The sequence below is a fragment of the Hemitrygon akajei genome, chromosome 2 (genome assembly GCF_048418815.1).
Source record: "Hemitrygon akajei chromosome 2, sHemAka1.3, whole genome shotgun sequence".
NCBI classification, from domain to species: Eukaryota; Metazoa; Chordata; class Chondrichthyes; order Myliobatiformes; family Dasyatidae; genus Hemitrygon; species Hemitrygon akajei.
In genome coordinates, this window is record NC_133125.1 from 62490999 (window position 1) to 62517213 (window position 26215).

The 26215-nt window shown below is 43.3% G+C and overlaps 1 protein-coding gene across 2 annotated transcripts in view; it reads right to left on the minus strand.

The window, feature by feature from the left end:
• Window positions 1-22157, minus strand: part of rassf6 (Ras association domain family member 6) — a 61737-nt gene extending 39580 nt beyond the window's left edge. Inside the window, exon 1 of one of the 2 annotated variants that reach the window (XM_073023900.1) lies at window positions 22008-22157. In XM_073023900.1, the coding sequence (XP_072880001.1) occupies window positions 22008-22075 (68 nt within the window). In that variant the 5' untranslated portion in view covers window positions 22076-22157. The remainder of the gene's footprint in view (window positions 1-22007) is intronic. The other variant, XM_073023910.1, reaches the window with a different exon arrangement.
• Between the last annotated feature and the right edge of the window lie 4058 nt (window positions 22158-26215).

Sequence of the window (26215 nt, forward strand, 5' to 3'; positions counted from 1 at the left end):
AATTACAGGCAAGCCAATTTCAATAGGATAAAAACGGATCTGGCCAGAATAAAGTCGAATCACAACCTGGCAGGCAGAACTGTCATTGAAAAATAAGGGACCTTTAAGATGGAAGTGTTTCAGTTACATGAAGAAGAAAGACTGGGAAAGTAATGGTAGAACTTTCTCGATAATCAAAGACAATAAAACAGAGTGGAAAAGAGAGCATTTGGCAGATCCCAGGTTGTTAACACAAACGAGAAGCAGGTTGATCACAAAAACTTAAGGTGGGAAGTTAGAAGAGTCAAGAAGAAAGGCAAAGGGAAAATGTCACAAGATTGGCAGCAAAAATATCCCATAGCCACTCGAGGTACAAGTGAGTACCTTCCATTGGTCTTTATCCAAGAAGTAGATGCTTTTGGAGAATCAGCAAAGGAAGAGATTTTGGATCAGCTAAGAATTGGAAATTGGTGGTACTAGAATGGCTAACTGCCCTCATGCAGATAAATCACTTGGTGAGGGAAGGAAGAGAAGTAATGATGAAAGTCCTGGTCATAACCTTCCAAATGTCTACCAATTTTGGGGTTATTAAATAAAGAGAATATTGAAAAAAATCAGCAAGTGAAGTGGCATCTGAAGAAAGAACACTAGATGGCTCACCATCCTTAAATGTTAACTAAATGTTAACTAAATATTTTCTTTATACAGATTAAACTGCTGCATGTTTCCATCAGTTTCTATTTTATTTCAGATTTCAAGATTTTTATTTCAGATTTTCAATGAAACAAAACCAGATTTTTAATTAAAAAAGAATGCTGGAAAAACCGAATGACTTAAGCAGCATCTGTGGAGGCAAAAGGTGTAGCTTGACATTTCAGGTTGAGGCCCTGCCTCAGGACTGAGAAGGGTGAGACAGATTGCTGGTATTTAGCAGTAGGTAGTGAGGTGAGACAGAGACTGCTAGATGTTAGGTGGAACCAGGTAGGAAGGAGATAAAAGGGCAGTTGGAAATGGATGGGAGGAGGGGAATACAGGGAGAACAGAGGGAGAAGGAAACTAGCTGGACAAAATTTAGAGGCAGGGAGAGGATGGGAGATGAACATCGGGTAAGTTGCCTGAAATTAGAAAATTCAATGTTTATAGCATTAGTTGTAAGCTAGCATACCAAATGTGAGATGTTCTCTTAAATTTGGAGTTGGCCTCTGATAAAGTCGGTGTATGAATGGGAAGGAGAATTAAAATGACATCAACCAGAAACTGTAGGTGGCTGTTGCAGAGAATCAAATCAAATCAAGTTTAATTATCATTCAAACCATACATAGTTGAATGAGACAGCGTTCCTCTGGGGCCAAGGTGCAAAACATACAAAATAACAAGTAACATAATTCAAAATATCAAACAAAGAAGTATATTAACTCGAGAAATAAAACATATACAGTCCAAGACCATGAGCACAATGTCCAGCAATTGATGGTACATATTCTCGCCAGTGTACAGATCTGCAATCCAGCCTGTCATTCCACTGCTCAAACATGGGAGGGCAGCACCAACAGGCCAGTCCAGGCCCAGCCGAGCTCAAACACGCTGTAGTGCTTCTGCATCTCTCACCTGGTCTGCAGCAGCAGGCAAGCCTGAGGCTTGAGGCCTAGTTCTCACTACAACTGAGGGTACATAGCTCCCAGTCAACTGTCCGTCCACCAGAGAAGGGTAACAGGCCTGCGACAACTACGTTATCACACCAACAGGGTCTTGTGAATCGCATGTGAAATCTCCCAGGGTATACTGCTCCAACTCCGATGCTACTGAGTGAGCAGCAACACGCTCTGCAGCTAGGTCAGCTCCACTGTACCCAAACCGGCTTCTCCAATATTCTAACGGTCTCCGCCAATATCCTGACCAGCTCCTTTGACACTTCAACTGACGCCGCCAACATCAGTCTAGCTACTCTGATCAATGAGCAGCTCCTGAAGTACCCGATGTTCTTGAAGTAGAGTTATCTTTGGATCGTGAAAAACAAATTTTACAAAGAAAGAATCTCCTTTTGTTGGCCCCGAGAGGCTACTGTGTTCACATGTGCTGCCATCTTATTAGAAAAACCGGAAGAAAGAGTGCAGGTTTTCCACTAGTGTGGAGGAGGCCACATCACAGGCATAGAACTTAGTAGACCTAGTTGTAAAAGGTGCACTTGGAAAGGCTGTTTAGCTACTTTAATGTTGGTGATGGGGCAGGTGTTATACGTCAAGTATAGCAAGGTAAAGCAGGAGGGAATGGGGAGTGGTGAAGTAGAGAGATAAGCAGATCAGGGAGTCATGAATAGATAGTCTCTGTGGAAATCACAAAGGAGGGAGGAGGAGATGTGGCTGGTGGTAGGGTTGTGTTGGAGCCACCAAAAATGGCAAAGGATGGTATGTCAGACGTGGAGGCTGGTGGGGTGAAAGGTGCTGACCAAGAGAACTCTATTGCTGTTCTTACAGGAAGAGGGAAAGTCAGTGCGGACTTGCAGGAAATACAGCATGTATTCTTCGTGGGACATTTATAACCCAATGACATGAACGCTGAATTTTCCAGTTTCAGTCAACCCTGATATTGTCGTCCCCCACACATTCAACTGCCCACCCAGTTTTCTTCTCCCTTTGTTCACCCTTCCCATCTTTCCACACATCCCACTTCCAACTTGGTTCCATCTGCCCATCATACCATCCCCATCTGGTTCTACCAAATGACTACCCCTTTCCTACTGTTATGTACTGGCAATCTTTCCCTTCCAGCATTCTGTTTTGTTCTAGATTCCAGCATCTGCCATCGTCTTTGGCCTCATAGGATTCAGGGTACCATTTGAAGACAGGAAATTTTTTAAATAATGCAACCCTGTTGAAAGAATAGCTTAGCGATAAACTCTAACTATACACCAGTCAGTTTAATCTTGTTTGTGAGGCAGATTAGACATAAGACTGAGAAAATGAATCTCTGGGTTGTGTATGGTGACATATATGTACTTAGATTATATTTACTTTGAACTTTGAAATAGAAAATAATCATGGGATATTTCCAGGCAACCTAACACCTGATTTAAGAGATAAAGATTTTAGGACTTCTGGTAAGATGGTGGCATGTTTAACCAAAGGTGTTAGTGTCCTTTTTAAAAATATCTTTTATGATCGCAAGATCCTGCTGGATATTAAGAACTTAAAGTTCTGCAGGTCTACCCCATCAGTAAGTAGCTCGTTGGGGGAGAAACTGAAGGAGCTGGAGGGTGTGGATCATGCTGCTGCCTACATCAGAGAGGTGTCAGAGGAGATGGTGTGCCAATTTGGTGTGCATTCTAACAGTGAGTGATCGTCTTAGTCAATTTTCTTGTGATCACAGGACCCTGTTAATGTGGAATGCTCCAAATCCGATTCACTGATTTATTGACAGACAGCAGTGTGGTGAACTACATATACCTGTCTGGACACACCCCTCTGCTGACTGCTCCTGTGGCTCCTCCCACAGACCCCTGTATAAAGGCGATTGAGGTCTGAGCCCGGCCTCTCTGTCTCCAGGATGTAGTATGGTGGTCAACCACTGCTTGTTCCTTCTTCCAGTCAATAAAAGCCGATATCTCGCCTTTACGTCTCAGAGAGAGTTATTGATGGTGCATCAAGCAGGGAAACTACATGGCCTCAGTCGAGCTGAGGACTAGGCTTCAAGTTGTGGTGTCACCTGTTTACAGCCTCCCAGGAGAGGGGTGTCAGTGTTGGTGCATTCCACTGGAGGTGGCGTGGCATGGCATCCGAGCTGGAGTTGATGCTCCCCCCCAGTGTTCACGTGTCAGAAGACAAGCTGCTTTGTGTTTGCAGATTTCTGCAGCATTCATGGGACTCAGGATCTTGGACTATATATTTTTTGTATGACTGCATTTTACTGATTTCTTATATGTGTTTGCTGTTTTATATGTGCCTTGACCTGTGTGCTACTGTTGGAACTGTGTTTTGCATCTTGGCCCTGGAATATTGCTGTTTCGTTTGGCTGTATTCATGTATGGTTGAATGACAATTAAACTTGAACTTTGAACTTTCTAAGATACTGGAGTATAACTAGTATGTTGAACCGAAACAAATCTTAGAGAAAGAGGGGTTGAGAGATGGACCAGGATTACTTTACTTAATAAATGCCACACCTGTTCCTTGGATATGGGATGTCTCTGCTGTCTCTCTCCATTCATCTATTCATCTTCCATCCTCTCTCTGCCTCTAAATCTCTTTCTGCTTGTCACTTTAAATCTCTTATCTTTTGTGTCACACACACACACACACACACACACACACACACACACACACACACACACACACACACACACACACACACACACACACACACACACACACACACACACACACACACACACACACACACACTTTCTTTCTCTCTCTATCATTAACCACCTCCTCTATAGTGTTACTGAACGTAGGCCTCTCTAAAGCTAAGCACTCTTTTCAGCCTGCACAACGCCTTTCCCCAGTTTTGTAGCCTCGGTTGGGCCTGCCAGTGCAGCTGACCGAGTTCCAACTGCTGTGTGCACTGCTTGCTGCTGCATACTTTGCCTAGATCTGGCTTTTTAGAGACTGCTGTTTGATTTCAGACAGCAAATTACTGGTCAGGAAAAGCTGCCACTGAAGGAATGGATAAATTGAATAATCAGAGCCCAATGGGGAAGAACTGAATAAAATTCCAGACTCACTTTTGTATACCGAAGCAGCAGGTGGAATTACATTCTCAAATGTGAGATGAAGACCGCTCTGCCATGGCTACTTGAACTGATCCTTGTATGCCAATGTACCATAAGCTGCATGGAAAATTGCAAGCATCATGACGCATTACAAGAACAAAAAGGACTGAAGTGATAATGGCAACTTCTAAGCATGACAGGAAAACTATCTGCTAGAGTTGTACTGAAGAGCTAACAGGAACCAGCTGTGCAAGTGTATCCGGGGCCTCAGAGGAGCATTAGAGTGGAAAGGTCAACTATGGACAAGATGTTCCCCTTAAGGCAGTGTCAGGAACAATGTAGAGACAAAAAAAAACCACTATACCTTACTTTTATCAACAAGAGATCTGGCCTTCTAAATGGGCAAGGTCTCTTGTTTCCCTTGTCAACTGAACGTGATCACTCTTTTCAAGGTGGTACGGTACTGTATCAAGGAGCTGATGAAAGGACCAGATGGCACCGATTTTTGTCAATATCTTGGAGTGAGGAAATGTATGTTTGCTTCTGTGTTTGACTTATTTTTCTCCTCTAACATGCTTCCAGCAACACAGCTATATGCACATACAGGGTATGACAGATTCCTATGGGAACATAAACTTGTCTCAAGATTAAATTAAAATTACATATGTCCTCATAAAAATCATATTATTAATCTACAGATCCTTGTCAGCATGTTTTCCCTGACATAATCTTGCAATAAGTTTGAAGAAAATATATCTAATGGGACAGGACACAGCCACCTTCAGTCCTTCCTGTTAGGGCTGTGCCAGATAATTCGATGCAACCATCATTAAATACCTCTTACTTAACACCAAAAATAATAGAATCGGGAAAATATCAGCCACCCTTAAAAAGTTAAACAAAAGCAAAGTCAGGAACAATAAAATGTTAATTGCTGACATAGAAGTACAAATGTAAAAACGTTATGTACTTAGGACTTTGTTCTATGATTGTGAGTCATGGGAATTTACTCAAAGCAAGAAAGGAATGCCAATGATTTCCAATAGGGGTTTCATTGTGCTGAATGTTAACGACAACAGGATGACAAATACTTAACCATATAACCATATACCAATTACAGCATGGAAACAGGCCATCTCAGCCCTTCTAGTCCGTGCCGAACGCTTACTCTCATCTCGTCCCACCGACCTGCACTCAGCCCATAACCCTCCATTCCTTTCCTATCCATATATCTATCCAATTCTTTTTTAAATGACAAAATTGAACCCGCCTCTACCACTTCTACTGGAAGCTCGTTCCACACAGCTACCACTCTGAGTAAAGAAATTCCCCCTCGTGTTACCCTTAAACTTTTGCCCCTTAACTCTCAACTCATGTCCTCTTGTTTGAATCTCCCCTACTCTCAATGGAAAAAGCCTATCCATGTCAACTCTTTCTATCCCCCTCATAATTTTAAATACCTCTATCAAGTCCCCCCTCAACCTTCTACGCTCCAAAGAATAAAGACCTAACTTGTTCAACCTTTCTCTATAACTTAGGTGCTGAAACCCAGGTAACATTCTAGTAAATCTCCTCTGTACTCTCTATTTTGTTGACATCTTTCCTATAATTCGGTGACCAGAACTGTACACAATACTCCAAATTTGGCCTCACCAATGCCTTGTACAATTTTAACATTACATCCCAACTCCTATACTCAATGCCCTGATTTATAAAGGCCAGCATACCAAAAGCTTTCTTCATCACCTTATCCACATGAGATTCCACCTTCAGGGAACTATGCACCATTATTCCTAGATCACTCTGTTATACTGCATTCTTCAATGCCCTACCATTTACCATGTATGTCCTATTTTGATTATTCCTACCAAAATGTAGCACCTCACACTTATCAGCATTAAACTCCATCTGCCGTCTTTTAGCCCACTCTTCTAACTGGCCTAAATCTCTCAGCAAGCTTTGAAAACCACTTCATTATCCACAATGCCACCTATCTTAGTATCATCTGCATACTTACTAATCCAATTTACCACCCCATCATCCAGATCATTAATGTATATGACAAACAACATTGGACTCAGTACAGACCCTTGAGGCACACCACTAGTCACCAGCCTCCAACCTGACAAACAGTTATCCACCACTACTCTCTGGCATCTCCCATCCAGCCACTGTTAAATCCATTTCACTACTTCAATACTAATACCTGATGATTGAATCTTCCTAACTAACCTTCTATGGGGAAACTTGTCAAAGGCCTTACTGAAGTCCACATAGACAACATCCACTGCTTTACCCTCGTTAACTTTCCTAGCAACCTCTTCAAAAAATTCAATAAGATTTGTCAAACACGACCTTCCACGCACAAATCCATGTTGACTGTTCCTAATCAGACCCTGTCTATCCAGATAATTATATATACACCATCTCTAAGAATACTTTCCATTAATTTACATACCACTGACGACAAACTTACAGGCCAATAATTGCTAGGTTTACTCTTAGAACCCTTTTTAAACAATGGAACCACATGAGCAATATGCCAATCCTCTGGCACCATCCCTGTTTTTAATGACATTTGAAATATTTCTGTCAGAGCCCCTGCTATTTCTACACTAACTTCCCTCAAGGTTTGAGGGAATATACTGTCAGGACCCGGAGATTTATCCACTTTTATATTCTTTAAAAGCGCTAGTACTTCCTCTTTAATCATCATAGTTTCCATAACTACCCTACTTGTTTCCCTTACCTTACACAATTCAATATCCTTCTCCTTAGTGAATACTGAAGAAAAGAAATTGTTCAAAATCTCCCCCATCTCGTTTGGCTCCACACATAGCTGTCCACTTTGATTCTCTAAGGGACCAATTTTATCCCTCACTATCTTTTTGCTATTAATATAACTGTAGAAACCCTTTGGATTTATTTTCACCTTACTTGCCAAAGCAACCTCATATCTTCTTTTAGCTTTTCTAATTTCTTTAAGATTCTTTTTACATTCTTTATATTCCTCGAGCACCTCACTTACTCTATGCTGCCTATATTTATTGTAGATCTCTCTCTTTTTCCTAACCAAGTTTTCAATATCCCTTGAAAACCATGGCTCTCTCAAACTTTTAACCTTTCCTTTCAACCTTACAGGAACATAAAGATTCTGTACCCTCAAAATTTCACCTTTAAATGACCTCCATTTCTCTATTACACCCTTCCCATAAAACAAATTGTCCCAATCCACTCCTTCTAAATCCTTTTGCATCTCCTCAAAGTTAACCTTTCTCCAATCAAAAATCTCAACCCTGGGTCCAATCCTATCCTTCTCCATAATTATATTGAAACTAATGGCATTGTGATCACTGGACCCGAAGTGCTCCCCAACACATACCTCCGTCACCTGATCTATCTCATTCCCTAACAGGAGATCCAACATTGCCCCTTCTCTAGTTGGTACCTCTATGTATTGCTGCAAAAAACTATCCTGCACACATTTTACAAACTCCAAACCATCCAGCCCTTTTACAGAATGGGCTTCCCAGTCTGTGTGGAAAATTAAAATCTCCCACAATCACAACCCTGTGCATACTACAAATACCTGTGATCTCCTTACAAATTTGCTCCTCCAATTCTCGTTCCCCATTATGTGGTCTATAATACACCCCTATAAGTGTTACTACACCTTTCCCATTCCTCAATTCCACCCAGACATCCTCCCTAGATGAGCCCTCTAATCTATCCTGCCAAAGCACTGCTGTAATATTTTCTGTGACAAGCAATGCAACACCTCCCCCTCTTGTCCCTCCGATTCTATCACACCTGAAGCAATGAAATCCATGAATATTTAGTTGCCAATCACACCCCTCCTGCAACCATGTTTCACTAATAGCTACAATATCATATTTCCAGGTATCAATCCATGCTCTAAGCTCATCCACCTTTCTTACAATGCTCCTAGCATTAAAATAGATGCATTTAAGAAACTCTCCACCTCTTCCTCTGTTTATCCCTAACGGTGCAAACAACTTTATTATCTTTTTCTTCCTTCTCCCCTACATCTTTGGTCTGAGCGCTCCCCTTCTCTATCACCTGCCAATCCTCCCTCACACACTGTCTACTACCTTTCTCTATTTGTGAACTAACCTCCTCTCCCCTAGTCTCTTCAAATTGATTCCCACCCCCCCCAACCATTCTAGTTTTAAGTCTCCCCAGTAGCATTAGCAAATCTCCCCACCAGGATATTGGTCCCCCTCGGATTCAAGTGTAACCTGTCCTTTTTGTACAGGTCCCACCTGCCCCAAAAGAGGTCCCAATGATCCAGAAACTTGAATCCCTGCCCCCTGCTCCAATCCCTCAGCCACAAATTTATCCTCCACCTCATTCCATTCCTACTCTCACTGTCGCATGGCACAGGCAGTAATCCTGAGATTACTACCTTTGTGGTCCTTCTTCTCCTCCCCTCCTAACTCCCTATATTCTCCTTTCAGGGACCTCTTCCCTTTTCCTACCTATGTCATTGGTACCTATATGTACCACGACCTCTGGCTCCTCACCCTCCCACTTCAGGATATCTTGGACGCGATCAGAAACATCCCGGACCCTGGCATCAGGGAGGCAAACTACCATCCGGGTCTTCTGATTGCATCCACAGAATTGCCTATCTGACCCCCTAACTATCAAGTCCTAAACCTAAACCTGTCTTGCCTCACCCGCTTCTGCCTACGCCTGTTGAGCCAAAGCCCATAAGCCTTCACTCTGCTCCCTGCTCACTCCACTGCCCGCAAAACGACACTGCCCGCTGTATAAGGCTGTGTCCTTTTAAAATCTTTCCCGCTTCACTGCCCGATGTCACACGTCTGCACAGTCCCACCTCTCATAACTCCGATGAGAAGAAGAAAAAATCAAAATGGCTCCCGCCGCTTTCCCGTTCTGATCCTCCGACTTCCTTCTCCTTAAGTTGTGGAACTTGTGGAATTACCCAGTAACTATGCCACAAATATCAACTGAAATAAATGGATCATGTCCATAGGATGAGCTATGATTGAATCCACAATGGCATCTGATGCATGGAGCTCTCTTCAGGTTATTAACAGGCCGAATGTGAAAGACAGGGATGTTTCCCAACATGTCAAGTCAGCTTTCATAATTAGTTACAGTATCTTTGAAAAGTAGCAGTTGAAAGAAACAGATAACAGCAAACAAATCATGAAATGTTGTAGATCAGTCAAAAAGGAATATGTAAAACTAGGAAAGCTAAAGTGCCGAACTATGAAAACTAGCACTTGCGCTCTGTGAGTAAATGGCATCCAGTATGCTGCTCATTTGTTGTCACTCACACCTTCCTTAAAGAGATTGCAAAAACCACGATGCAGGTAGATGGGAGCAGATTCATTCTCACTTTGAGCCTGTCTTTATCGAGTTCACAGTGCTCCCAAGCTCCCCGAGTTTCTTCCTCCTGTTCTCCTTTCTTACTCCAAACACCATCCTTCACTTCTGAGTGTGCAATATATCTTGGTAGTGGCATTGCCATTTGAGCACCAAACTGTGGGAGGAGTAGTGCTGAGAGAACAAGGCAACAAGGTGGGTACCCTCCAGTGGCTGTGACACGCACCAACATGAAGTGCTTCACAAGGCTGGTCGTGGCACGAATTAACTCCAGCCTCCCAAACAGCCTCGACCAAATGTATTTTGCCTACTGCCAAAATAAGTCTATGGAGGACACTGTTAGAATGCATTCTGGACTTAGAGTATATATCAAATATTTACTTCACTAGCAACCAATCTTCAGACATGAATGTGGATTGTAGATTAAATTTAAAATACAACTCCAGTGGGAAATAGAGCTCAGAACATGGAACATCCAGTAGATTTAAAATCAACACCCCACTGCATGAATACGACTTAGAGACCACAGAAATTAACATTTCTTTTGGGTATGTTGGTGGGAAGATCCTGGCATCTGAAAAATTACATGTATCTCAAAAGAAGTGTAACCCCTGGGTCGCCTCAGGCATCGCTCAAACTCGTTCTAGTCTAGGGGGAGCAGCCTTCGGCCCCGCCAAACTGGGTAATCAGCTGGTGTGGATGCTGTGTGATGTCCCCGCCTCGCCCAAAAAACAGACAGTACACCTTATGCGATTAAATGAGTACAATTTATAAAGATTACTATAACTAAGCGATTACTAACGATACAGTATATATGAATAAGAGAAAAAAAAGAAAAGGCGCCAAACTTATCAAAGTCCAAACCACTTCGTGCACAATCGTTGGAGCTCAATTACTGAAGTATTTTGGCATTCGATCCCCTCGACTCCTCGACCCGCCTCCTGGGACCCCCACGGTGGTCGACCAGACGCTCCACACTCCTCTGTCTCCGTCTCCTCTCATCACTGAAAACCTTGGGCCGGGGACCGTCGCCCAGCTTCCAGCATCCCGTCCTCTCTCTCTCACTCCATCGCGCCGACTCCCCAAAATCCCGCCAACAATCAGTTTACAGTCCCAAACAAGCTTCCAGCACTTATCATAACAAAGACGCTAGCATTCCTACTATTAACACAGGCGCCAGCATTCCTATTTTTAACAAAACAAAGACGCCATTTTGATTACATACACAGTAACAAAGAAAAAGAAAAAAACCCCCGTTACACTCTCCCCCCACCAAATAAAAGTCATGTCCTCATGACTATTAGATAACTCGTCACCTTTCCTGCCAACACACCGTAACCCAAGCACAAGCAATGACATCTCCTCCCCACACAGTAAACCTCACGCCCTGTTCCTTAGGCGCTATATAGGCCAACTATCTGGGCGTTCCCTAACCCTTCTGAGACCTCCGTACCCCCCTCGCCTAAACCCTTAGGCTAGGACACAGCTGGGGATACCTTGGGTCCACTACCAACTCCTCTTTCAACCTCTCACTCATGCCCCACACTGCACACAGCTAACCCTCCCCACTACACCTGACTCAGTGGAAGAAGGGCCAAAGGTCTCTTCCTCAATCGAGGGAAAGTCAGCAAAAGGCAGCATGTACCACACATCCAGCACATCAGCCTTTGAATCCGTATTCTTCCTCATTTCTTTGATCGGTAGCTGCTGTTTGATCTTCTCCAAACGGAAACACGTGACCTGCACTGCTCCTGCAGTCTCTTCAGCCTCCTGCAATTGAGATTATCATCTTCTCTGGTCCCTGGCTCAGCAGTTCTGACTCCTGCATCCCGACCATCTCAATCTGGAATGCAGTTACTCCAACAGCTTCTTCCACCCCGACCTGAAAAGCAGCAGTTAAACGATTGGTCACCCTCCAGTTCAGTATTCACTGCACTTCTCTCCAGCTTCTTTTTTTCTCCTCATGACTTCTTCCAGATCAACCTTCAGGTGTTGCACTTCATTTGAACTGTCGATGGTCATCTTCAGGTTCCCTTCAAGCTACCGCTTCCCCCTTCCAAGATTTGTCCGCAATTTCTTCACCTCCGCAAACTCCCTTCTCCAGGCTCTCAGTTTGCTGTGGCCCTCAGTCAAACAACTTTCTTCGTTCTCTCCAATTTGTACGTCTTTCAAATGGTTCCAGATCACTCTCTCCGATCTCTCAGTCTTCATTTCAAACTTGATTCCGTAGAGGCAGACACTCACGAGCTGCGACCTTCGCCAGCCCTGGCACGTGTCCAGAAAACACTTTAACTCTGTAGTTCTCAGCCGCTCCTGCAACGACCTCACTTCATATTCTCCTGTGGCAAATCCAAATACCAGGAGATCATCCACATACGTCAAAATTCCAAACGCCTCCACACCCCCTGGTCTTCCACATGCCCTGCAGGAAGGTTCCAAGGGCTCCGGAGATACCCTGTGGTATCTTTTCGGACCGGAAAGACTCCTAGGAAACTTTTAACCACCATCTTCTCCTTGTCGGCCTCACTCATCGGGATCTGGCAGCATCCACTCCTCAGATCCAGCACCTTAAACCTCTTCGCACCACTCAGATAGGCCATCGCCTCTACGGCCCAATATAATCCACACACACGCTGCCTACGTCTGCCACGCTGTAGGGGCCAGTCGCCGCAACCTCTGCCTCACCGAGGTGTCTTCAGCAGTCAACTCCCCTCCCTGGTGGTATTTCGCAGCGTCCACTAAGAGGGTCTCACCCTCAGATACTCCTCCAGGCCATACCACCACCGGCTCTGGTTTGAATTCGGTATCGGCCCAATGCTGCTACACACGTCCGCACAAGCAGCTCGAAACTCTGGGTGCATCGACAATGCCTCCAAACAGCGCTCACCCGCCTCCTCCAGGCAGGCCCCCAAGCGCACCAACAGGATATTGGTTCTCTCCATAACCGAAACGCTGCCCGTCTCAACAGTGTCCGGACACATCAGCATTAACGATTCACGAACCTCAGTCACCTCCACATTTGCCTCTAAGAACTCCACTTTCACTGACCAACAACCGTCGTCTTTATAATCACCGGCACTGGTACCCCAAATCTCCAGTGCCGTCAATGTCATCAAGGGTAAAGGCTTCCAAAAACGGTTATAAAACAAACTGTACAGCAACTTAACCGGTGCCCCGGTGCCGAGGATGGCTTTAACTTGACCTCTATCCATCCGTAACAACACCTGAGTGCGTGGTCCCTCTAAGCCTTCAGGAATAGGGTCTGTTCCTTGCGGGAGTTCCTTGGTACATTGCTGGGAACGTGCTCCCCCAGAGACCCCAAGCCATTCCCCCACTGGGCCTCCTCTAAGTTTCCCGACATCTCTCGGATCAACGGAACAACTGATCCCCTTGACAGATCCCCCTGGCTCCGCAAGCAATTTATCTGCCCTCCTAACCAAAAGGGATACCCTAAAAACTTCCCACCAATCTCCTGCCACGGATATGATAAGCCCCCCAGCTGCGGCATTTGACTTCCAGTCGAACCACACGCATTTTCCCACACTTTCCCAAAACTGGCAGCTGTCACTTCGAGGTAATTGCGCCCGACAGTTCTAACAACGCTACCAGCCCACCTACTCAAACTTTCAACCAATCCCTGTCGCTTTCCCTCAGCCAAGCACTGCCACTCACCCAACAACTGAGAGGTCTGCTCCGCCCACGTCTCCGCCCCTTTAGGGCTGGACGTTATTCCAACAACCGGGCGGAGCCCACCATAGCTGAAACATCCCAACCTGTCACTCCTCACTCTCCAAACAGTACGGACAACCCATGGTACCACCACCATTTCGTCAGCGCTAGTCGGAACTCGAACAACGACCTCCGGGCTACCAACAGCAGCCACCCCACCCAACACACATGCAGAGACAACCGGCAATCGCACGCCCACAAAGGCACACCAGCTCTTCACCGCAGACACAATTCAAAGAGGGCGATCACACAGCTTCCACAGAAATCAATTCCGGACGATCACCCCCACAATGTAACCCCTGGGTCGCCTCAGGCATCGCTCAAACTCGTTCTAGTCTAGGGGGAGCAGCCTTCGGCCCTGCCAAACTGGGTAATCAGCTGGTGTGGATGCAGTGTGATGTCCCCGCCTCGCCCAAAAACAGACAGTACACCTTATGCGATTAAATGAGTACAATTTATAAAGATTACTATAACTAAGCGATTACTAACGATACAGTATATATGAATAAGAGAAAAAAAAGAAAAGGCGCCAAACTTATCAAAGTCCAAACCACTTCGTGCACAATCGTTGGAGCTCAATTACTGAAGTATTTTGGCATTCAATCCCCTCGACTCCTCGACCCGCCTCCTGGGACCCCCACGGTGGTCGACCAGACGCTCCACACTCCTCTGTCTCCTCTCATCACCGAAAACCTTGGGCCGGGGATCGTCGCCCAGCTTCCAGCATCCCGTCCTCTCTCTCTCACTCCATCGCCCCGACTCCCCAAACGCCCCGCCAACAATCAGTTTACAGTCCCAAACAAGCTTCCAGCACTTATCATAACAAAGACGCTAGCATTCCTACTATTAACACAGGCGCCAGCATTCCTACTTATAACAAAACAAAGACGCCATTTTGATTACATACACAGTAACAAAGAAAAAGAAAAAAAACCCCGTTACAGAAGCATTATGAGGGCATTGTAACTATAGAAATTGTCCTGTTGCCTTTATTCTTTAACACTTAGAAATGTTCTGTAATGGTAAGTCAGGGAATCTCTCTCCCTCTCTCCCTTTCTCTCATCCTCTCCCTCTCTCCCTCTCCCTGCCTCCCTCTCCTTCTCCCTCCCTCCCGCTCCTTTCCCTCTCTCCCCTTCTTTTCCCTCTCTCCCCTTCTCTCCCCCTCCTCCTCACCCCTCCCCTTCACCCTACTCCTCCTCTCCCCTTCCCCTCCCTTACCTTCCCTCTCTCCCCATTATCCCCTCCTCTTCTTCCCTTCCCCTCCCCTCTCCCCTCTTCCCTCTCCCCGTCAACCCTTTCTCTCTCCCCCCGCTCCCTTCCAAAGGCAGCCAGTTTGCATATGTCCCAAATAAAGACTTCTATGACCAGCTGCATCTCTGATGACTTCATTCACGGTTACAACAGGCACCATCTGTCTGACCCTATACACATCTCTTGAGCATCTGGACAATAAAGACAACAATGTTGGACAGCTGCTTACTGACTACAGCTGTGTCCTCATTACCATAATCCCAAGCAAACTCATCTCCAAGCACCTAGACTTGAGTCTCAACACCTATCTGTAGAACTGGATACTTGACTTTCTGACTATCTAACCACGATCAGTAAGGATAGGCAGTAACGCATCTGCTATGATTATTCTCAACACTGGCACACCACAGGGCTTTATCCTCAGACCCCTACACAAATGCACGCCCATATTCTGCTTAACTCCATCTACAGGTTTGCAGCAGATGCCATCATAATGGGCCATAACTCAAATTGTGATGAGTTGGAGTACAGGAAGCAGCTGGAGAGCGTAGTGACATGGTGTCGTGAAAGCAGCCTGTATCTCAATGTCAGCAAAGAAAAAGGGCTGGTTATTAATTTCAGGAAAAAGGGAGGGGAATGTGGTCATGTTCCTGTTTACCTCAATAGTGCTGAGATCAAGAGGGTTGAAAGTTTGAAATTCCTAGGAGTGAACACTAGCAGTCTGTCCTGGTCCAATCATGCTGATCCCATGCCATAGGCTCAGGGATACTGTTATAAGAGTATCGAACAGTTACCCAGTATGGTAAGATGGACTCTTCAGAATCAGAATCAGGTTTAATATCACTGGCATATGTCATGAAAATTGTTAACTTTGCAGCAGCAGTACAATGCAAAGCATAAGACAATTAGACACAGGAGTAGAATTAGGCCATTTGGCCCATCGAGTCTGCTCAGCCATTTCATCATGGCTGATCCAATTTTCCTCTCAGCCCCAATCTCCTGGCTTCTCCCCATATCCCTTCATGCCCTGACCAATCAAAAAGCTAACAACATCTGCCTTAAATACACATGCAGACTTGGCCTCCACAGTGACCAGTGGCAAAAAATTCCACACATTCTCCACTCTCTGGCTAAAGAAATACCTCCTCATCTTTGTTCCAAAAGGGCACTCCTCCATTCTGAGGCTGTGTCCTCTAGCTTAGACTCTCCCACCATAGCAAACATCCTTTCCACATCCGCTCTATCAAGGCCTTTCACTATTCAATAGGTTTCAATGAGGTCACGCCTCATTCTTCTGAATTCCAGTGAATACAGGCCCAGAGCTATCAAACATTCTTCATGTGACAAGCTTTTTCAAACCTGGAATCATTTTTGTGAACCTCCTTTTAACCTTCTCCAGTTTCAGCACATCTCTTCTAAGATAAAGGGCCCAAAACTGCTCACAATACTCCAAGTGGGGCCTCACCAGTGTTTTATAAAGTTTCAACATTACATCCTTGCTTTTCTATTCTAGTGCTCTTGAAATGAATGCTAACCACATTTGCCTTCCTTACCACAGACTCAACCTGAAAATTAACCTTTAGGGGATCCTGCACAAGGTCTCCCAAATGCCCTTGCACTCAGATTTTCTCTCCATTTAGAAAATAGTCAGCCCTTTAATTTCTTCTACCGAAGGGCAGGATCATAGACTTCTCGACACTGCATTCCATCTGCCACTTCTTTGCCCATTCTCTTAATCTAAGTCCTTCTGTAGTCTAACTACTTTTTCAAAACTACCTGACCCTATATATATCTTTGTATTGTCTGCAAATTTTGCAATAAAGCCATCAATTTCATCATCTAAACATATAAAGAATCGGTCCCAACACGGAGCCCTGTGGAACACTACTAGTCACCAGCAGCCAACCAGAAAAGGCTCCCTTTATTCCAACACTTTGCCTTCTGCCAATCAGCCACTGCTTTATCCATACTAGAATCTTCCTGGTAATATCATGGGCTCGTACCTTGTCAAAGGCCTTCTGAAAATCCAAGTACACAACATCAACTGATTCTCCTTTGTCTATCCTGCTTGTTATTTCTTCAAACAATTCATGTATACACTTATGTTAAATATTTAAATAAGTTGTGCAAAAATAGTAATAAAAAGTATCGAGGTAGTATTCATGGGTTCAAAGTCCTCTCAGTAGTCAGATGGCAGAGGGGAAGAAGCTGTTCTTCAATCATCTGGTGTGTGCCTTCAGGCTTCTATACCTCCTTCCTGATGTTAACAAAGGGAAGAGTGCATGTCCTGGGTGACAGGGGTCGTTAATGATGGACATCGCCTTTTTGAGGTACCACTCCTTTTAGGTGTCCTGGATACTGTGGAGGCTAGTACCCATGATGGAGATGACTAATTTTACAACGGTCTGCAGCTTACTTCAATCCTGTGCAGTAGCCCCCCTCCAACCTCCATACCAGATGGTGGTGCAGCCAGTTAGAATGCTCTTCACGGTACATCTCTAGAAATTTGTGAGTATTTTAGGTGACATACCAAATCTCCTCAAACTCCTGATGAAATATAGCCACTGTCTTGTCTTCTTTATAGCCGCATCGATATGTTGCATCCAGGTTAGTACTAAGGAGATAATGACAGCCAGGAACTTGAAATTGCTCACTCTCTCCACTTCTGATTCCTGTATGAGGATTGGTTTGTGTTCACTCATCTTACCCTTTCAGAAGTCCATGATCAGCTCTTTGGGCTTGCTGACATTGAGTCCAAAGTTGTTGCTACAACACTACTCAACTAGCTGGTATGTTTCACTCCTGTACACCCTCTCATCATCATTTGAGATTCTGCCAACAATGGTTGTATCATCAGCAAATTTATAGATGGCATTTGAGCTATGCCTTGTCACACAGTCATGGGTGTAGAGAGAGTAGAGCAGTGGGCTAAGCACACATCTGTGTGGTGCGCTAGTGCAGATTGTCAGCAAGGTGGAGATTATTCCCGATCTGCACAGATTGTGGTCTTCCAGTTAAGAAGTCAAGGATCCAGCTGCAGAGGGAGGTACAGTGGCCCAAGTTCTGGAGCTTTTCGATCAGAACTGTAGAAATGATGGTGTTCATCGCTGAGCTGTAGTCAATAAACAGCGTCCTGACATAGGTATTTGTATTGCCCAGGTGATCCAAGGCTGCATGGAGAGCCAATGAGATCATGTCCGCCATAGACCTATTGTGGCAGTAGGCAATTTGCAGTGGGTCCAGATCCTTGCTGGGGCAGGAGTTGATTTTAGCACTGACCAACGTCACAACGCATTTTGTCACTGCAGATGTGTGTGCTATTTGACGATAGTCATTAAGGCATCTCACACTGCTCTTCTTTGGCAGTGGTATAATTGTTGCCCTTTTGAAGCAGGTGGGAGCTTCTGACTGAGAGATTGAAAATGTCTTTGAATACTCCCGGCAGTTGGTTGGCGCAGGTTTTCAGAGCCTGACCAGGTACTCTATCAGGGCCTGTCATATCTATCCTCTTGAAAGATGCCTGAAGTTGGCCTGTGTGGCAGAGATCGCAGGGTCACTGGGTGCCGCAGGGGATCCTCATAGCTGTAGTTGTATTCTCTCTTTCAAAGTGAGCATAAAAGGTATTGAGTTAATCTGGGAGAGAAATCACCACTGCCATTCAGGACATTGGATTTTGCTTTGTAGGAAGCAATATCTTGTCTTCACAATCTACCTTGTTGTAACCTTGCACATAACTGTCCACTTGCACTGTGCTTTCCCTGTACTGTAACACTTCATTCTGAATGCTGTTAACGTTTTTCTTTGTACTTCCTCATTGCACTGTTGTAATGAAATGATCTGTATGGACGGCATGTAAAGCAAATATTTCATTGCTACCAATTTGTTGAGGGGGCACTGCGACTCTCTCTATCTCCCCTGCATAAAACATTAACTCACTCCATTTCCCCTGCATCACTGCCGAATCATTTGTGCTCCAATATTGAATCTGTCCATCTTCCTCAAGCAGTACCAATTTGCTCTGTCTACCCTACAATACTGCATACTTGTTGTCGTGGCAACTCATCTGTTAACAATGAGAAATCTTAGATAGGACTCAGTCTCCTGTAGTTGAACCTGTCTGGCAACTTAAAGATACTCTGAAATATTCAAAATATGTCTGGCATGTCAGCTTTCGTGTTTGTACTCATGAAGTCAACAAACTTGAGTCTTCAATGAAAATTTGAAACACAACGCTCATGCTAAAGGAATATTCCTATTTGGAGCAAGGGACAAACTACAGGAGGAACTCAGTGGGCCGGGCGGCTACTGCCGAGGCAGAAGGATAGTTGCTGTTTCAGGTTAGGACCCTGCATCAGGAATAGTCCTACTTCATTATATTTTAGGATTAATTGGATTTCTTAACTTCCTTACTGACACATAGGAAGTAGTGGTTTGTGGCTGCTCCAGTTAGTGTCTGGACACCTGATGGAAGCACACAGAGAGCATATACAAATAACAGAAGGGGTGTATAAAATCTCAAAGCCACCCATGTGGCCAAGCTCCACCGTCAACTGTTGTCCAGAGTTTGTGGAGCAGATCTAGGACTCTTCAGTCAACTGAGAACCCACAGAGCTGGAGGGAACCAAATGAACCACAGTAAATTACTGAACAAGAGAAAACGATGTATACTTTCCTTGAATCTCTGCAATTCAATACATTAAATTTGCATAACATCAGTGGTAATTCAAAGTTCAAAGTTTCTTACACATGGTTGCCTGGAGGTGAAATCTCCCCATTTACCTAATCAGTGGTTTGTGAAGATTGCATCTACTACAACCTTTTCTTGATGTCAGGCACGACCCAGAGGATGATTAAATTCCAAGAATCAGATACTTTGTAAAATGATTTCCATGTATGCAAATTAATAACTGTATTGTTCTACCTAAAAATATTGAATAGGAAACAGTGAAAGCTGAATTTTTTTGCATAGGCAAACTACTCTTATGGCAAAAGTTCAAGATTTCAGGCAAAGGGTGAACTATCCAGAACAGTGTGGAGGCTTCATCTTTGCTAGGACTGTCTCTTAAAGGTTACTTTTTACAACAGATTTTCCACCAGCTTATCAACTGTAAACTAATTCATACCCCTTTCTTCTTCCTGAGCTGTCCTTTAGAGTTAAGGGTAACTTTTACAGGGTGAAATTACTTATTTTAACCTGTAGTAGTTGTTGCACACTGGCCTTGACAGAATGAGATCATGGAGCAATGCCTCAGACAGTAAAGGTCGTTCGGAGACAGGCTATCAGAATTCTCTTCAGCCAGCAATGATAGATTATTTATTGGATTCTGCTTCATTGGTCACAACACATATTCACCATGTTTTTAAAAAATAAATAACTCATCTACAATTCTTTTTTTAGTTGCTCTTTTCACTTTAGCTGTCATCACTATCCAAGGAGTGATTAAAAATGTATTTTATAATTTAAAGAGAGAAGTAAAGGAGGCATATTTAATAATCCATTTCTTGAATTCTGGGCCTGAAGTGTTGCCTTGATTGTATGTTTGAGTTCTCTGTCTGGGAACATCACTGTACTCAGTGAAGGAAAATATTTGAGATTGATGATTGCTTCACTTTCCACCAACCAAAACACATGACAGTTTAATCAGAAGAAATGAATCAAAATCATAAAATGCCAGCAAGCTGGTTCACTGTGGAACAAAATGAAAAAGGTAAATAATAGAAAAGGAGAAAAAAATTGTTCACAGGTTTCCACAAGCAAGGATGGAAAATGTTCTAAGTTCAAAGTAAAATTTATTATCAGAGTGCATACATGTCACCACATATAACCCTGAGATTCATTTTCCTGCGGGCATACTCAGCAAATCTATACAGTAAATGTAAACAGGATCAATGAACAGCAAACTGTGGAAAGGCAATTATAAATAAATAGCAATAAATCACGAGCAGGAAATAAAGAGTCCTTAACATGAGACCGTTGGTTGTAGGAACACCAGAAATAGAATGAGTAGAATGAGTGTAGTTATCCCCTTTTGTTCAAGAGCCTGATGGTTGAAGGATAGTAACTGTTCTTGAACCTGGTGGTGTGAGTCCTGAGGCTCTCGTACCTTCTACCTGATGGCGACAAAACATCATGACCTGGGTGGTGAGGATTTTTGATGATGGATGTTGCTTTTCCATGGCAATGTTTCATGTAGTGCTGTTTCAACTTTAGTGCTGTTGAGGGCTAAAATGCTGAGGGTTACTTCACCAGAAATTGACCTAGGACAACGCAGTCATACTGAGGGGTCAAAGGGGGTGTTGGATTTTAGTATATAAATACAAAGGACTCGATGATATTGCTTGCTCCCTACAGTAGAGTGTTTTGTTAAGATATTTATTAATCATTCACAATTCTTATTGGGTACAAGCAAATGAAATAAACATGCATTTGCTACTGAGTATTTCAAATCAAATAGAATTTAAAAGCAAAAGATAATGCATCAGGAATGCTATTTCTTTCTCAAGTTGCAACATGTTGAACTCTGCAACGAACTCCTTCATTGGCTAACATGGCAGATTTATAAACTACCCGTATGTTGAGCAACACAGAACTGTAAATAACTAATTTTGCTAGTTATTAAGATGCAAAAATTAAAGTCCACTTGGCGTAACGATAACAGTGCGTCTCTAGCTTTCATTTTGCTAGTATAAACAAACATGGTGCCTTTCAGTTTACATTGAATCATGTAAACTAATTCCAGTGCTAGTAGCTTTCTGTTGTTTGCCATGACTGCACACATCAAATAGACGCTGTTAAAATTTAAGTAGCTGGAGAAATTTCAGGATTGTGCAAGAATTTGATAGGGTGCTTTTGTGCAACCAGTCTGGTGAATAACGAAACTGATTACTGTCGGATCTTGTTTAACACACCAACTTAACATAGACATTTTCACAGGAACAGCCTTAAACCATAAGCTTCACTTACCTGAAGAAATCCAAAGCACAAATGTTAAAATCATTCACATTCCCCTTTACTTGTCCATTCAAGATCATGACAGCTTTAGAAATCCTTGTCAGTTCACCTCTAAAAATATGGAAGGGCCCCAGGAAGAAGTTAATTATCAGCCAAGCAAGACTGTTGTGTTTGAAATATGACACACCCAGTACTAGCTACGGTGTGTTGTGGGAGTGTTTACTTTGCTGTTGTGATCAACTGGTAAAAACACTCCCACAATGGCATTGTCAGAGAAGAACTCTTGTACCTCTTTGGGAAGTTTTCTGTTAAAGGAATGTACTCCTTCTACAGAGGAACTTCTTGAAGTTCATTAACTCCTGTATCAGATCTTTAGTTTATGTGCTTGTGTACACCACTTCTTAATTTTTGGATACTTCCAATGTGCTGCCAGCAAAGTGGACACCTTCTCTTTTCAGCATTGTGAAGAACTTGGTTTATCGTTCCAACTCCAGTAGACCATTGGAGTAATTATCTTGCTTTCTTGTGCAGCTGCAGGAAATATAACACTACCATTTTACCTTCCACATTTTCTACAGAACTCAAACTGTTCTTCCAAATAAAGCAGTGATTTACTTCCAGTTCAGAGTCCTGCTCCCCATGTGGCTTCTAAATGCTAGAAATGAAATGCAGTTTGGGTGACTATTTAGCAATCACCTCTCTTCTGTCTGCAAATTAGACAACTCTTGTGTTTTCACTGAGAACTGCAGTCAATTCAGATTGGTGGAGACTGGTGGGTTGTTTAACCTTTGCTCTCTGTTGGTAGGCATCTCTGGCTCTGTGACTATAGCAGTTCTCTTTCTGTTACTATTGCAAGTGCATTATCTATAATTTTGTGTTCATTTATCTGTATCCATTATTATATTAGACAACCATGCACAAAGAAAGTCTGCTCTTTTCTCCTTATATGTGGACATGGAGACCACAGGCTTTTGGCTTCCAAAGTCCAGAGAATATTTTGCTTGGTAGGGTGACAAAGAGGAGAAGCAAAATTAATTTCTTGGTCTCTTGCATTGGCTACTGTAAATTGCCCCCCAGTATGTGGGTAGGAAGAGAATCTGGTGTGAGTTGGTAAGGGTAATATAAAAGCATGGATTTCGTGAGATTAGTGTGGTTGATGGACAGTACGGACTGAATGGGCTGAAATGCCTATATCTTTCAATGACTGATCTACAGGAGGCTGTGTTTATGACATTTATTTCAAGATTCAATTATTATCAATGAGTGTATAAATCATACAACCTTGAGATTTACTGCTTACAGATAGCCACAAAAGAACACAATTTAAAGAAAAAAAATTAATAAAAATAAAAGACCAACACTCGATGCACAGGAGAGAAAAGATAAAAATATGCAAACAATTGAAGCGAGCAACAGCAATCCGAACCAAAATTGAGTCTTCAGATCCAAACCCTGGGACGGCCCGGAGTGGGCTCATAGCTATTATTATCAATATTATAATCATCATATTAGCAAGCACGGGGCACAGCGGCTGGGGCAGTCTTCATAACCTCAGTTGTATGGAGATGGCTACCGTGAAGAACGAGCGGAATCAGATCTCATCCCGACCGACACCCTGTCTAACAGTCTATCTAGGCCGGTGTTTAAATTGACTCAATGGAACAGTGAATGGCTCCACGCCCTGGAGAGAGGAGTGAACATCGCAGAGAGCAAGCAAAATCGGTTCTCGCCTCCAATCTGGGCCAGCGTTTAAATGGTCCAAACGGCACATAGTACCTTGCACGAGGACCTGGCACCACTGCTGCAAAAGGCTCCAGGCCCAGATTTTGCAGCCCAGCCTGAAGCTGCTCTCAAGCTCTTCAAATCAGCTAGTCACCCAGAGCGATCCAACCTCACACCCAGGCCAATTGGATGAGCATGGGAACCTCTCCAACGGAATTCTGCAGCACACCATCTGTGGTGAACTACATATACCTGTCTGGACTGCTCCTGTGGCTCCTCCCACAGACCCCTGTATAAAGGCGATTGAGGCCTGAGCCTGGCCTCATTCTCCAGGATGTTGTGTTGTTCATTCTTCCAGTCAATAAAAGCCGATATCTCGCTTCTTACGTCTCAGAGTGAGTTATTGATGGTGCATCACCATCTCAGCTCATCCCCCAAACTTGCCTCACCCCTTCACTGTTTGCGTCAATAATTAACACAATTTTCCTCAGAAAAGGTATTTTTAGTGATTTTTTTTGTCGGATTTCTTAGCTTTTTGACTACCAGAAGCTGTACCACACATTTGGTAGCACCATCTTAACCAGAAGTTAAGATATGTTCAGAATTACATTTCGAAAGTAAATGTGATAAAACGTAAAACCAAAGAAGGCAAGTCCCCCATCCTCAAATCCATAACATGCTGCAGCTACATTGAATCCAGGATTGACTACACACTAGTGCTGTGGACTGTCTGTCACTGCCTTCTTACATGAAGGAGAACTCTCCTTCATGGTGAAGCATTCAGTATGAATTGTGACTTTTAAGACACATGCCACAGAGTCTGCAGCATGTCCTTACCTGTAAGGCAGTAGGGAGAGGCCATTTAGTGAAGGCTGCTGTAATCTGAAAGCCTCATTCCTGGAAGCAGCTGTGCACAGATCATTCTGACATTTCTGGCACTTGTACACACACCACACATATTCTTCTACTGCAAGCTGCTTCAGGTTTTATTTCTTCAAAACTTACTTGAGATCTAATGAGTTTATTCTCTCATAGAAGCTGTCTGACTTGTTGATTCCATCGGCATTGTAGAAGTTAGGTGCACATGTTCCAGAAATAGTCATGTTTAATATTCAACAAAAGCATTAAACCCTCAGAATTTTTTTATTACCATATGCAACCTGAATTATCATTTTCAAAGAAGACAGGAATCGTCATGCCAGAGGAGGTGTGTACATTGATGGCAGGTGTTACCATCTACCTTCTCAATCAAGCACGTTCCTTGTTAAACTCAGACAAGATGCAGTCAGGGATTGCTGGATTCCTGATACTCAATTCCAATTCTCTGTCGAGGGCATGTGCCGACAAACTTGGTTCAAAGCCCTACCTAGCACAAAGTCAAAACTTGAGTACAGATGAAACAGAGCTTGGCTTGTGCCCTCAGTTACGTACAAAGTGAATGAAGTTCACTTCACCTTGACTAATGGGTACCTTCAACTACCAGGAAAATAATAATATGAGAATATCTTCCAAGTCAAAGCAATGAACTTCACTCAAGATGTGCTCAAGATCCACACATTTACAGTAGCAAGATTTCAACATGTCAACAGAGGAGCTTGGAACATTGGCATCACACACACGACTGCATTTTTGTTGTTTTAATATATACAGAGAGATTTATTTTTCTCTTGAATATTTCTTTCCAGAATTAAAAACAAATGACTGATCCACTGCTGCTTGTAAAGAACAAGACCTGTCATGTTTAAGATTTTTAAAAATCATTAATAAATTTTATTTAATGTAATTGCAGGATGGTAAATGCTAAAAATAATCATCCTTTTCACAGTAACTTATGTCCAAAACCTTTACTTAGTAAAAAACGCAAGAAAGACCTTCCTCATTTTCAGGGTGTCATCATTCATTTTATAGGCACTGAAGAACTTTCTACAGGGGCACAACTGAGAGCATCCTGACTGGCAGCGTCACTGCCTGGTATGGGAACTGTACCTCCCTTAATCACAGGACTCTGCAGAGAGTGGTGCGGACAGCCCAGTGCATCTGTAGTTGTGAACTTCCCATGATTCAGGACATTTACAAAGACAGGTGTGAGAAAAGGGCCTGAAGGATCATTGGGGACCCATCATCGCAACCACAATCTATTCCAGCTGCTACCATCCAGAAACAGTACTGCAGCATAAAAGCCAGGACCAACAGGACTGGTTCTGCCACCAGGCCATCAGACTGATTAAATCACACTGATTTGGGTGTATTTCTAAGTTACATTGATTGATCTATTTATTTTAAATTATTATAAATTACTATGATTGCACATTTAGACGGAGATGTAATATAAAGATTTTTACTCCTTGTGTATGTGTAAGATGTAAGAAATAAAGTCAATTCATTCATTCATTCAGTTAGTATTGTAATATGCCTGTTTTGTCATATTAATTTGAGTTACGATTCCTCTTTAAAGTACTACAGGACATTGTTGTTAAAGAAATACTTTAGGAGTTAAA